At 37.7% G+C, this 14,877-nt stretch overlaps 2 protein-coding genes and 1 long non-coding RNA gene across 6 annotated transcripts in view; 2 read left to right on the forward strand and 1 right to left on the reverse strand.

Moving 5' to 3' along the window:
- Window positions 1-4,044, forward strand: part of EHD4 (EH domain containing 4) — a 30,923-nt gene extending 26,879 nt beyond the window's left edge. The window contains exon 6 of the mRNA XM_039323909.1: window positions 1,026-4,044. Coding sequence (XP_039179843.1) covers window positions 1,026-1,565 — 540 coding nt within the window. The 3' untranslated portion in view covers window positions 1,566-4,044. The remainder of the gene's footprint in view (window positions 1-1,025) is intronic.
- LOC120299274 lies at window positions 1,989-13,755 on the reverse strand. The gene is made up of 2 exons (XR_005554372.1): window positions 13,647-13,755; window positions 1,989-4,548 (listed from the first exon to the last, which is right to left on the reverse strand). It is a non-coding gene; the product is annotated as an uncharacterized LOC120299274 (long non-coding RNA).
- Window positions 12,938-14,877, forward strand: part of SPTBN5 (spectrin beta, non-erythrocytic 5) — a 110,903-nt gene continuing 108,963 nt past the window's right edge. For all 4 annotated transcript variants that reach the window (XM_039323905.1, XM_039323907.1, XM_039323908.1 and 1 more), the window contains exons 1-2: window positions 12,938-13,025; window positions 13,656-13,734. In XM_039323905.1, the coding sequence (XP_039179839.1) occupies window positions 13,681-13,734 (54 nt within the window). In that variant the 5' untranslated portion in view covers window positions 12,938-13,025; window positions 13,656-13,680. The remainder of the gene's footprint in view (window positions 13,026-13,655; window positions 13,735-14,877) is intronic.

Genomic DNA, 14,877 nt, shown 5'->3' on the forward strand with positions numbered 1-14,877 from the left:
TGATGATGATTATATCCTGCTTTTTAATTTCAGGATGGCCAACATACCTAATTTTAAATTAATATTTTAATGTATCACATTGCTTGTTTAAAATTTTCGGCTCTAATTTAAGAGAGAGCTAAAGTCTTAGATTTGTTGGATGCACTGATAAATAGCTTCAGTGTCAGGGTTTATAGGCCTTGCTAAGGCCTATGATAAATAAGTGATAATGTCTTTTTAATCAGTCATAAAAAGTAGACTGGGAAACTTCAGTTGGAAGTGTAATGCCCCTCTTGGGAAGGAGGAAAAGATGGAGGTATACACTATATGCATTCCATACTTTTTAAGTGCAGGTTCTTACTTGTGAATAGCATTAGTGGGGTGAGAAGTTACTAACATTGAAAGTATTATTTATTTATTTATTTATGAGACTTATATACCACTTTAAGTGCAAGCACTCTCTAAGCGGTGTACACCAGTAAGCAGTGTGTGTGTGTGTGTGTGTGTGTGTGTGTGTGTGTGTGTGTGTGTATATATATATATATATATATATATTTACATTGCCCCCAACAATCTGGGTCCTCATTTTACCTACCTCGAAAGGATGGAAGGCTGAGTCAACCTTGAGCCGGTGAGATTTGAACCGCTGACCTGCTGAACACAGTCAGCTAAAGTGGCCTGCAGTACTGCAATCTAACTGCTGCGCCACCTCGTTTGGTTTCCAAATAAGTGTATAGGAATTGTTGAGTTGAAATTCAATTGATTATGTTGATTGCTGCTGATGGAAATTCTGTACCTAGAGATATGTTGTTTTTCTACTCGTACTTAACAATATTCTATGATGCAATGAATTTAAATTTTCATCCTGTGTCCTGTTTACGCAGACTGGATAAATATTGTTTCCTCAAACATATTGTTTACTCTTTAATGCTGTTGCAACGTTCTGTATTCCTCCTTTTCAAACTTGGTAAGCATCAAGAATTTCTTCAAGGAGTTATTGAAAAGATTTTGACTTGTCATTGTTATGTGTTTTTGTCATTTCATAGGAACAATTGGAGAACTATGACTTCACTAAATTCCATTCACTGAGACCAAAACTGATAGAAGCCGTCGATAACATGCTGGCCAATAAAGTGGCTTATTTAATGACTCTGGTTACACAGGAAGAACGTAGCATGCCAACACAAAAGGTGCAAGGTGGGGCATTTGATGGCACCACAGCAGGACCATTTGACCATGGCTATGGGGAAGGTGCCAAGGAAGGAGCTGATGAGGAGGAATGGGTTGTTGCCAAAGATAAACCCACATACGATGAAATCTTTTACACTCTCTCACCAGTCAATGGTAGAATCTCTGGGGCCAATGCAAAGAAAGATATGCTGACCTCCAAACTGCCAAACAGTGTCTTGGGAAAAATCTGGAAACTTGCTGACTGTGATAACGATGGCATGTTGGACGAAGAGGAATTTGCATTAGCGAAGCATCTCATCAAGATAAAATTGGAAGGATATGAACTTCCTAATATCTTGCCCATCCATTTGGTACCCCCATCCCATAGAAAAAATGTGCGTGGAATAGAGCGGTAAAATGAATTGTGAAAAAGTTAAACACACAAAATGGTGAAAACCGTTACATAGAAAAACTTGCAAGAATCCTTTTAGCCCACTTGAAAGTATATTAATCTGCCAATATTTTCAGATTTTAAATTTGTCCTAAAGCAAAATCGCTTTTGCATTCTTTTTAAAAAAAAGCACGCAGAACATAATTGGCAATGAGAAACTATAATTAGTCAGGGTATCCATGTATGCACATTTGTGTCCCTATAGAAATTATTTCTGATTTTTAAAATATACATGAATTAGATGCAATATTCTTTGTAAGTTATAGGAACCAGCAATGTAGAGCACTAGTTAACTTTTATGAATAGATATAGAAACCCTCTTGCACAAAAATATTTTGTCGAAAGTGCCTTTTAAATCTCTTTTTGCAAATATTAAATGGGTTAAGGAGAAATATTTCCACTAAATTTACAGTCATATTGATGAAATAGGATTAGGTAGGTGTAAAATAAATTCAGATGTTTAAATAATAAAAGACAAAACTTAAGGCCTTTACAAAATTTTAAATCAATTTTCTTCCAAGAGCCATTATTTTTTTTATTTGAAATATATTTGAAATATTTTTATGATATTCCAAAATCAAACTATGTTTCTTAGATTACGTTTTTAGCCTAAGAGAATGCATTTCAGTGCAGTTTTGTTGCTTTAATCAAATATTTAAGAGCATGTTTTAGTTTAAAATTTATGAACAAATAGTTCACTGGGAAAAAGAAAAAAATGGTATGCAAAAAATAAGTGTTTTAATGAATACTAACTTCATTTGAGAAAATTGGTGAAATATAATTAACAAATACTTATTTCAGTTGATTGTGATCAGAGTAATTGTTGAAATTATTCAAATTGCTATAAATAACATATAAAATATCAGTTTTGCAAGATTAGATTCAATTTTGTTTCCAGCCAAATTTTGCACAAACTCTATAAATGGGACATGAATGCATTACAGTACCTTTCCCTGTTCTCAGCATTTGGTGATTAGAGATATGCTATCTCAGAACATGGAGGTTCCAGTTAACATCATAGCTGATAAGTTGTGATAAAATTGGTGTCTGTGCATTTTATTTTTTACTTTATAAAGTCATTTAAGAGGAGGCTATTACCAAATATTGTGGTCAGATCCTAATAGCTTAGAGGTAATTGATACTTTTTAATTAGCTATAAATCTGTGGGGTACTTTATGTACAAATATAGTTTGCAAAATTACACATTCTGAGAATTCAGTTTCATAAAAATAAAACTTGCTGACCACGTACCAATATTCTTTGCAGTGTTACCATGAATAAATGAAAGGTATGCTTACTGAAAGTGAATTACGTACGGGGCAAGTAAAACTGTTTTGATATTCTTCTCAGTGATATTATTCATTGTTAATGTGAAAGGTGAAATTGATCATTCTTTGGTATTCCCAGTTTTTGATGGGTAGTGATCCCAGGGATCTTGTTTGCTATTCTCTTGCTTCCTATTGGCTTCTTCCCTTGCACTGTCACGTGTGAACTTGATCTACACCACGGGTGTCAAACTCGTCGCATCACGTGACGTATCGTGACTTTTTTTGCATTGTCGGAGCTGGGGTGGACACGGCATCCGTATGATGCAACCAGTCCGTGGGCCGGCAGTTTGACACCCCTGCTCTACACAATGATCTAGTTCAACTGAGTTGCTGCCTTGAGCTTCTGAATGAAAGGCAGGATATGACTGTAACAAATATGAAGTCAAATTGATCCAGCCATCTCAGTCTCCTCTGCGCTGATGATGTCATCAGTGGTGACATTGTATGGTCTTTCCAAACTTATTGCCTCAGATCCCTTTAAGTGGAAGTGCTAACATGGGATCTTCTGTTTGTAAAACATGTACTTTGTTACATTAAGCCATAGTAGGCTTAACCCTGGCTTACTGAGGAAACCCCATTTTTCTGGGTTAACTTTATGGCTAAATATGATTAGAACGGTATCAGTTTTGGATCTTCATTATAACCGCTTTGTGAACATTGTCATTAAGGTGCTGTAATTATTTCAGGTTTTTTTTAATAGACTGTCAATCTAGCTCTAGTTCTGTTACCAAGATTAATATTCAAGTATGAATCTATCAGTCAGGAGGGACAGTATAGGCCAGTGCTGATTTTGCAATGGTGGGTTTTTGCAATTTCAAGGTTTTTGAAGGAGCCGATTGATTGAGAAAGGGTAATAATAATTCAGAGACAAATGGCCAGGAGGACCATGTTAGACTAAAGAGCCTGGTGCCTGGTAGAAATTTACCATCTTTCCCTCTTGTAGTATTGAGTCTTAGCAGATACAGTTTATTTCAAGGGGGAAAATCCTTAAAGGGAAATTGAAATTCTGGTGACACTGAAAAAAGAAATCAAGAAATAAAATTCTATCTGTAAATCACATATAGACAGAATATATATTTTATTTATTGCCAAAAATAAAAAAAATACACAGCTTAAGCCATTTTAGTTTGTCTTTCTTTTTAGAGTCATGTGTGTGTGCATGCACAAATGTTTGCATGTTTCCCCACGTTAAAGTCTGTATGGTCAACGGAGAACAGTCTTCGAGTCAAGCTCAGCAACCAGCAATTTTACGGCAATGTCCATGTAGTTTTCTTTTCAGGCGTAGTTTTCTACTGCCTCCTTCCAGGATGTGTTTTCAGGTTTCCCCGTAATGTCCACAGCTCTGGTATTTCCTGATGATCCCTTATCTAAACACTAATCAGGTTCAGCCTGCTCAGCTTTTTACATCAGCCCAAGTTGTCTGACTTTGATGGTGCCATGGATGTCTTACTGGGTTGTAGTAGAAACAGCAAATGTAACTATTCCATGAAAATTGTCGCTTCCTTTTCCCCCCCCAAAAAAAAACCCTTGGATTTCTGAAAGATTCTTATTTTCTTCATTATTCTGCTGCTGTTTTTGAGATTGTGGTAAATAAAATTTGCTCTGGTTTCTTCATTTTTGCTGAAAGAAAGAAAGAAAAATTGCTGATTAGTGTAAACTGATGACAATTTTTAAAAGAGCAAGACTATGGCATTAAACAAAGCAAGACAAAGAATTAAACTAGCCTTAATTTCTGTTAACAGCATTTAGTATTCAACTGGATTTTCGGGGGGGGGGGATTCAGCCATAGTATAAAGGAGGAAAAGGTTTATTAGAAAGATGAGTTATTCTCTGTACTTCTGGCATCTTTTAAGAATTGCTTCTCTGTGTATCTCTCCACAAGAGTTTCCCAACTTTTATCCATAACAGAAGGGCTTTTCCAGGATGACATACTCCTTTCATTATAATTTTGCTAATGGCCAAACAGGAGACTTACCAAATATATTTTCTCCCTGAATCTTGTTGAAGCCTCGAAGGATCGTTAATTAAAGTACAAATAGTTCATAAGTGAGCTATTTGTAGCCAATTCCTAAATCCATCCAACTATAGCTCCACTGAAGATTTTTCAAACCTTGGGCTTTCAAAATATGCATGAAAACCCCATTGGTTAAATAGAATTTCAATATTTCTAGTTTTATACACTTGATATGAGAGACGGAAGGAATACAATAGTATTTTGTTCACATGGATTTGATGATGCATTATTTCCAGGATCACCAATGACCCAATTCCAGAGTTTGTGCATAATATTTGTTTCTCTACTGGTACAGCTTTAGGGTTCAGGCTGTGTGCCATTCCTTTTTTCAAATATGATTTTACTTCATTTTTGTGCTACTGCTAAATATCTTGGATGTAATCTATTCTTTCAGAACTAATTTTGTTATTGTTTAAGGGCACGTGTTGCTTTGTTTCAACAGTTGCAATTCTCTCTTTTGTACAGTTTTTAAATACTGCAGTACTTTTGCATATTTTTTTATTCTTTTCTTCCATTGCTAATGGAATTACAAGAACTGCTATTTATTAAAAACAATGCAAATTTGTGCCACTGCAGTTTCTTTTCTACAGAGGTCTGCCATCTGGTGGTTAAAACTAGAACTGATATTGGGCTACTGCCGTATTTGTACATATTTGTACTGTATGTCCTAGAACTGATACAAATTCAGTCTTAGATCTGAAAAAGTGTCATGCTTGTTTTGATGTTTTTCAGTGCTTGAAATATTTCAATCAGATTTTAGATTGGAAATTTCGAAATTCAAAAGATTTACGTCAATTCAGCTTTGAAAAGAAAGCATATTGTTCACGAAAGAATTCCCGTACACTGTACAAGGAAATAACAATTTTCATGTTTATAAATCTATTGTTTACTGAATAAGCCACATTTGACTCCATTCATACACTATACTAGGACATGAATCACCAGGATGTTCATCAAAGGAATCAGAAAAGTCAAAAGGGTGGCTGCAATTGAATTGGAAACCTTTCCCTATTTATGATTCATGGAAAAAGAGGTGAAACTTACTTGTGAAAGCATTGGAGTGAGCAGTAGAACTGTTAAGGTAACTGATTGAGAGCCCCTGTATGTAATATTAAGCTACAGAGACAAGCTAGAGCAGTGATGACAAACCTTTTGGGCTTGACATGTCAAAAATTCAGAAAATGCCTAACTTGAGTCTGCTGGCATCTCTCTCTCTCTCTCTCTCTCTCTCTCTCTCTCTCTCTCTCTCTCTCTCTCTCTCTCTCTCTCTCACTCTCTCTCTCTCTCTCTCTCACACACACACACACACACACACAAAGAGAATTATCTCCCCCCCCCTCCCAATCTAGGCCACCCTGAACAGTGGCAATCAGTAGCAATTCTTAGGCTGGACATGACTGCCACTCAAAAACTCCACCACAAGCCATTCACCAAGGCATGCGAGTTTTGCAGAATGGTTGATTGCTTCCATGGCCCAGTGCTCCTCAGGATTTGCCTGGCAGTTTTTTCTTTCTGTTGACAGGCCTTCGGCCTACTTGAGTTTGCTCCAACCCAGATGAGGACTTTGCTTTTGAAGCATTCTTCTGTGGCCTCTGCAGCCTTCAAATCCTACACAAAAGCATGTCCATTCTCGTGCAATTTCCAGAGATTCTGGGTTAGACCAGACATCTGGTCTGTGAGCAGTTCCAATCCAGACTGTGACAGGGAGCAGGGCATCACCAGCATCAGCCTGGAGGTGTCAGTGGAAGGGGTAGGGCGGTAGCACAGGAATGAGGCAATGGTGTAGCAGCAGGGGTGGGCAGTAGTGGCAGCTGTCCACAATAGTCCCAGTGTCTCATGTGACCATTTGAGAAAATTAATTGCTCACCCCTGGCTCTCCACAGCCTCTAAAACTGGCCAAGAACAGGACATGCTTTTGAAAATAGTGTTGGCTGCTGGTGAACACTGGCATGTCATCCAAAATGTCATTGCAGCTCCCACACACACAGATTGAGCAGATGAAATGTGATCTGGATATGGAAGACCAACTTGTGTATTTTGCAATGGTCATACCAGATCCTACTCAAACTGCAGCTCAACCCACCTGAACATCTGCAAGAGTAGATGATTGTTTAGAATAATCCAAGAGGTCTCTGATGGATCTGGAGTTTCGGGGGGGAGGAGCTAGAGATTTTCTCAACAATTTAGTGGACAGCTCTATTTTCAGTGTGGTGTCCTGTCCCGGGCTAAACACACATAAGCACAGAGAAAGGGGGCTGAATACTTTATTGGTAAGTTTTGTGAAATAAATAAACAGTAGAGGAAATATGAACACAAAGAGACATTCACACACACAGTAGAGAGACAAGTCTCCCAAAGTTTAAGTTTGCCTTAAAAGAGTTCCAATCCAAAGAGCAGGCACAAAAGGGGTCAAGTGAAGTCCAAGGGACCAAATGTCATAGAGGTTTTTTCAGACAGTCTGGGTCCAGACAGATTTCAAATCGAGAATCAAGGCATACACAGTCTGGGTAAATGAACAGTTATTAATGGAGAGCCTTGAGCTTGATATGCTCCTTCAATATAAGCAGCTTCCACTACTGATTTTTGGAAGGGCTCCTTCCTTGTGAGGAATCTTACAGAATGCCTCTCCTCTCTTCTCTCCTCTCCTCTCCTCTCCGCATGGCAAGCCCTTGCACTGAGACATGGTGGCAGCTAAGACTTTGAATCCCATAGCAGCTGGGCCTGCCGATTAAGGGACAGCCCCACTTCGTCTGTCTACAGCTCCTCTCCCCACCTCAGCAGTGGTTCATCTGGCATCTCTGGAATTGGCTGCTCATTATCAATCTCCTGATTATATCAGGATCATATCTTCTGAGTTTAAGCTTGCCATGCCACTTGGTTGATCTCTGGAAGATGATGCCTCAAGGGGAAGCTGGTGCATAAATTACTATTGCAGGTACAACAGTGTGTTCTTGAGATAATAGATCTTATCCTAATCACCAACTTATTGGATTAGTTCCATGCCCTCTTTGAAGACAATGTAGAGGCTATAACTGATTCACCAAGCAGGAAACTAATCAGGGAAATTTACATCTATTCTTAGACTGCAACACTAGTTTCCAGGCCCTATTCAAAGTCCTGGTCATTACCTTTAGAGCAGTGGTTCTCAACCTGTGGGTCGGGACCCCATTTGGGGTCAAACGACCATTTCACGGGGGTCGCCAAACAACGCAGTCCGCCAATTTTTTTGCCTTTTCCCTAGCTGTCCTACTCCCTCTTATTGGTGGCCACACCCACTTGGGGGTCACCACAACATGGGGAACTGTTTTATGGGGTCACGGCATTAGAAAGGTTGAGAACCACTGCTTTAGAGCCTTATATAATCTATTCCATGGGTGTCAACCTGCCAGCCTGCAGGCCGGACATGTCATCCAGAAGCCACACCCACCCCACTGTGGGCAATGGCAAAACTGTTCCAATACGTCTCGCAATGTTACGTGACATCACGAGTTTGACATGTCTGATCTACTCTATTAGAGCCATTTTACCAAACTTTCTGCATCTCCAGCTATTTCATTTTAAATCAGAAAACTTTTTAAAAGGTTTTAAATATGTACCTAGAGCAGAGGTCTCCAACTTTTTTGGTTTGGCAGCCCGGAAAGGGAGGCAGGCATCATTACATGCATGTACATGCACACAGATGGGCCATGTGCAAACATATGTGCACACACAAACAGGCTGTGCCTGAGCACATGTGCACATACAAACAGGGCTGCACAAGTGTGAGTGCTACAAATGGGTGGCACTAGCGCTAGTGGGATGCTCAGGGTGGCGCTAGTGTCAGTGGGACGCTTGGGGTGGTGCTAGCACCAGTGGGATGCTTGGGGCAGCACTAGCGTGAATGTGGCGCATAAGTGCATGCACAATGCACATGCACTGGCTATCCCTTCACATGGCCCAGTGGCCAAGAGGCCATTGCCCAGTAGTGGGCTGCAGCCTACAGGCTGGGGACCCCTGACCTAGAGAACCATTTTGGTGTAGTGGTTAAGGTATTTGGCTAACAAACAGAGAACATGAAGCATAAAGCCAACTGAGTGACCTTGATCCAGTCATATTATCTCAGCCCTAGGAAGAAGGAAATGGTAAACCACTTCCAAAAACATTGCCAAGAACTGCAGGGACTTGTCAACACTGACTCAAAGGCTATATATATTTTTCTCAGTGTTTTCTTCATTGTTTGTTTTCATTTTTATTCACAACCTACACAGAAGCTTTCTTTTACAATTGCATCCATTGGTCTTAAAAATAACTTATTTAAGAAATAGCCTGCTTGCAGCAGTCACACCGGAATTGTGAAGATAAAAATAATTTCTTCTGCAGATGCGGCTGCCATGGATGGCTGGGAGACTTGCTCTCTCTCCCCCCGTCCAGTTTCGCATCGCTAGGGGGGCCTGAAAAGGGCCGAAAGTCCACCCCAAAGAGGCGACCAGCAAGGAGGGGCATTTGCTGGATCATGGGAGAGCAGCATCTCTCCCGCTAGAGTTGGCAATCCCTCCAAACCGGCGGACAAAAGGACCGGCCATAGAAATATGGCTCATCCTTAGGCTGCTAACAGCTGAAGTCACATTACCATCTGGCAACTTCAAAGCAGCGTGGACAGGACTGGCTCTCTTACATCCTAATTACTTAATTACCTGCATAAGCTGCTGAAGTACTTTCCCCCCTGTGGAGAAGGAAGGATTTTAACCCTCCCTCTAGAAACAGCAGCAATTGAATATACAGAAGAGCTTTTTTTTTTTGAAAACGTTGAAAAAATAATTGGATCCTAATTGGAACTTTTATTTCCTAAAGCTTATGGATTGAAAGACTTTTTACTTTTTATTTCTCATTATTTCTGTTGAAAATCTGGGGGTTTTTTTTCCTTATAAATAAGAAGAAAAGCTGAAAATATTAAAATAACTCTGGGACTCAAAGGGAGACTTTAAAAGGTAGAGGCAACACCATGTGGTCAAATTTGGTATTTTAATTTGTTATTTTTCAGGGGCTTGGCTGACAGACCAGAGAAATAGATAAGACACATAACCTTGAAAATTTTGAAATAACAGCTGTGAAAGGCTTTGTGTTCCTTACCCAGAAAAAAAAACTTTTCCTTTCTTTTGGACTTCCTAATTGTAAAGCCTTTAGTCTAAAATATGGAAGAGGATCAGGAACAAAATCTCCTTATGGATAAAGATCAACAAATTCTCTCTGTGTTGAAAACAATAATTTAAACTCTCACCACAGCCAATGAAAAATTAAGAAACTATGGGAAGGAACAAAAAGACAGCCCAGATATGAAAGCCCAAATTTTGACTGCAACTAAAGAATCATCTATACAAAATACAATAGAAAAAATGAAACATTCAAATACCAGGACAGAAGAATCAACTATTCAACAAACATTGACATTTGAAAATCCAGAAAAGACATGGACAACTTGGAAAAAGGGAAAGGTTTTCTATATAAATCAGAAGGAACTGGAGGATCCAGAAAAAGAACAGTTGGATGAGAAGATAAACAACTCAGAACAACCACATCGATATGGAAGAATAAAGAGACGACCCACCAGATCTACAAGTCCTCTCAAAAAGTGGTGACTGGACAGATTCATCAACACCAAATAATATATGACATTACAAGAAGATTGGCTTGATGACGCAACAACAAGGACATGGAATATGATTTGGCAAAGGAAAAAAGCTAGAATAAGACTGAAGAAGAATGGAGTTTCAACCATCTTATCGAAATTTGAAACAGCATATACTTAAATAGATAAGATGTGCATGTTGAACATAAGAAAAGTTTTTGGTCATTAAAACTTAGCAGTATGAATACTAATAGCTAAATTTGAATTTAGATTTGTATATAAAGGTTATATAAAGGTGAATAGGATGTAGAGAAGCTAAAAACATATTGATGAAAGTAATAAACAGGCCTATATGGAACGTCAGTAACAAAAATTATTAGTTTAAGCATGAGACAGCAGATACAAAGAGGAAGAGAGGAAGCATTAAATACTGAAATAAAAAGAAATTATGATTACTACTTTAAAAAAATCGAAAACTAGCAGAAAGGAAGGATATTAGATTGTATTATAAATTTGTTGATGTAGAGGGTGAGAAGTTAAACAGATAAGATGTGTATTTTGAACATTAGATCTTGTGAGGAATGGTGATAGAGGAATTGGAGGTATATTAAAAATCTTGGGAATAATAAATATTAAATGTTAAATTTACCGTATATGCCGCCATATTAGGCGACCCGGCGTATAAGACGACCCCCGTCTTTATAGCTGGGCCGCATTCCTAGAACGTCGTCTTATACGCCGGAAACTACCAGTATTTCCGGCGTATAAGACGACTCAGCGTATAAGACGACCCCCGTCTTTGGCACCGATTTCAGCATTTGCAGAAGTCGTCTTATACGCCGGCATTTACGGTAAATGTTAGTGGAAATTAAAACTGGAAAAATTATTAGGTCATTGATTGTCTAAAAGATTGTATTGTAAAACAACTAGAATATAAATATATAAACTAAAAACTATTGATAAATGTAGGAAAGTTATTTTTAGGTGATTGATAGAATAAAACTTGTTTTAAATCTACAAATAGACAGTATATATGAAGAGGAAAAGAGAGGAAATGTTTATGGTAGCAATTTGAAATCTGTACTAATGATATTTGTATGTAATTGAATTAATACTACCCAACCTCCACGTTGCTTTTCAAATATGTGAAAATATTAGAAAATCAATAAAAATATTAGAAAATCAATAAAATTTATAAATAATAATAATAATAATTTCTTCTACCAATTATACCAGTAGATGGTATTGCCCTCCTAACTTCCATTGTGGCAACAGAGAAAAAAAATAATGCATAGTGCAATAGCATTCTAAAGCCATTAGTTAATTATTTCATACACTAATTAAGTGAGATAATCATGAAAATGTAGGTATTGTGAAAAATGAACAAAGGGCAATATAAATCAAACAACTGGTATTTCACAGTTGGCAATAAATGTGCTAGGCGTGCCTGGTATTTATAATAGTTAGTCACTATAATAGTTTTATTAGCAAATCGTATTTCCTACTGACATTCAGGGTTCAAAAATCTACTAATGCAACAACATGACTCATTTACTTGGGGAAAAAAAGGCATTCATTTGTTTAGGAATACAATCATGCTGGTTTCCTTGGGTGTCACTCTGAGGTGGTGCCATTTTCTAGAGAACCTTGGATTTTAATGTTTTATTGGTAAGAGCCTGTAGAAATAACAAATTTTGCTTGATAGTTAGCGTGGGATATATCTTCCCATATTACATCACTACTGGCCAAAATGGTTGCAGTTATCTGAAGTTTTTAATCCAACAAAGCACATCTTGAATGTCATGAGTTCCCCATTCCACTTTAATTCATGTTTACTTGAAGTCACACATTGTCCTCATAGTGACTGCCCTGAACAGCTGATAGAGTTTATTTTCTTCATTGGTTCTTGAAAGGCAATTACATTAGGCAGTTGACAAAATATTTTATATCTTGAATCTTTTTTTAAGTAGATTTTAGCTATTCCAGAGAAAAGATAAATAAAATTTCATAGCAGAAAATTTCTGAAATGGCATAGGGTTTCCTGCCTGAGCAGGATTGGACTAGAAGTTCTCCAAGGTTCGTTCCAACTCTGTTATTCTGTTTCCTGTATAAGTTAAATGAGTGTTGCCAACTGTAACCTTGTATAGACACACATACCAACGTGGCACATAAGCATCCTTTTTTCTTTCCTTTGGCAACCTTGCACCTTCGCTCGTTTTATATCAGATTCTGAAGAATGTGAAGCAGTGACTCTAAATATGCCACTTGCGCAATTCTTTTGCCAAGAACCTTTACCCCCAATGTTCTAATAAAGTTTCCTGGTCAGATTTTTATGGAGATTATAAATACTTTCTTATTATCATAGCATTCAAAGTTCACTGTGTGTGCACAAATAGGCCACCAGTTTGTAATGAGGAACCTACCTCTCCTTTGAATGGCTGCTTTTTGAATTTAACAAGAACATCTTGGCAAGATTAGGTAAGTAAAGATTTTACAGAATTCTGTTTCTACATAAATAAGAAACAAATATGTGATGCATCTCTTCCTGGCACTGTTAAAAGGTATATTTTATTTATATTTTAAATCAAAGGTCATTCCTTGCTTTTTATAAGAGAAGAAAGCTTTTACAATAGAAAAGGGGGATTTTCTTCAATAGAAGCAAGAATTTATATGAGAGATGAATGAAGAGTCTATTTAAATTGGAGTGTTTCAATCTTATTAAAATAAATCAGTCACTTGCTGAAGTTGGGGATAATGTTAGAGAAAAAGAATTATAAACAGGATTATATTCATAAGCACACTGATGGGAACCTTATAAGCCTTATAGCCACCCAGAGACACCTTGTAGGGGAGATGGGTGGCATAGAAATTTAATAAATAAGTAAAATATAATTTAAAAAATTCCAGGGAATACAAACTGAATGACATATGTGAGAAAACATCTTGCAACCGTAAAGGATGTACAAAGCTAAATGGTATACTGTAAGCAATTAGGTAGAATTAGAAGCAGGAATTGGATCAGAGATGGCTCCATTGGTTTTGATATCCATAAGCTGAAAAATAGCTTATTTGCTACCTTAACGTCTATTCTATATTTACCATGATCAGAAGAGGACAACCAGCAGCAAAACAGATGGACTCAGTTGCAGTGATGATGAGTGCACCATTGGAAGATCCGGAATATCAGGTTAGGGACGAATCACCATGGAGAAAATATATCAATGTAGCAGGATCTGCGTCCGTCACTGGGACTAGTTTTAGTCTTCCGAGCTTTCAAACTTGTGCTGGAGCCCATCCTCAAGGACCTTCTCTCTTACCAGATTGTGTGAGAGAGAGATTCCCTGAGGATGGGCTCCAGCACGAATCCGAAAGCTCGGAAAACAAAACTGAATGAAATCTAGCCCTGATGGCCGACACAGATTGGATCCTGCAACATTATCCTGGGATGCATATATTTATCTTCATTCGTGTATCAACATACTCGCAAAGAGTTGACAAAGTCCTGATAGTATATAATCAATAAACGTTTGCCAACTACCAATGCTATTTTAAAAAATAATAATAAACATTAACTATATAAGTATTTTGCTTACTCACAAAATTGCTTAGAATTGGCCTGTCCAGCTTCTGCATTCCAGATTGTATAATTCTCAACCCATGTGGACTTCTCTACAAGCCCATATTTGTTCTTGAATTTTTTTGTTGTTAACATAGCAGTTCAGAGATGGTGTCTTCATATGGATCACATGGTTCTTGATAATGAAGTAAAACAAATAATGAGAGTCAAAAGAAGACATGTTTTCTATTACAATTTATTTTGGTTTCAAATGAGGATGTTGAATTTAATTGTTAGAGGTTGTCTTATTTAGTACCATTTAAAGCAGGGGTGTCAAACTGCCGGCCCGCAGACCAGTTGCATCATGCAGAGGCCGTGTTCATACTTGCTCCGGCAATGCGAAAAAAGTCACAATACGTCATGACACGTCTCATGACGCGGCGAGATACCCGTGATTTAAAGTGTTTCCTATGTACATGTTTATCATGATGACCTTTATGTATTTTATTTAATTTTATTTCATTGTTGCAATCCCAAGATTCTTGGGTGTTTATGATAATAACTGCCACCCCCCCCAAAAAAAACAGTACTTTCATTATTAAAGACCTTAATATCTTTATCCAACCTAGGTGTCTACAAAGCCTCTTTTGGTAGACATGATTAGCTGATAGATCTACATTTCCTATTCACGAGAAACAATACTTTTCATCCAGAAAAAAAGAATATTATGGCCAATGAAATTTCCTTGATGTAAAGAAGAGGAAAAAGCTCAAG

Source organism: Crotalus tigris, unplaced genomic scaffold, assembly GCF_016545835.1.
Source record: "Crotalus tigris isolate CLP2741 ecotype Arizona unplaced genomic scaffold, ASM1654583v1 scf7180000024286.1529876, whole genome shotgun sequence".
In the NCBI taxonomy this organism is placed as follows: Eukaryota; Metazoa; Chordata; class Lepidosauria; order Squamata; family Viperidae; genus Crotalus; species Crotalus tigris.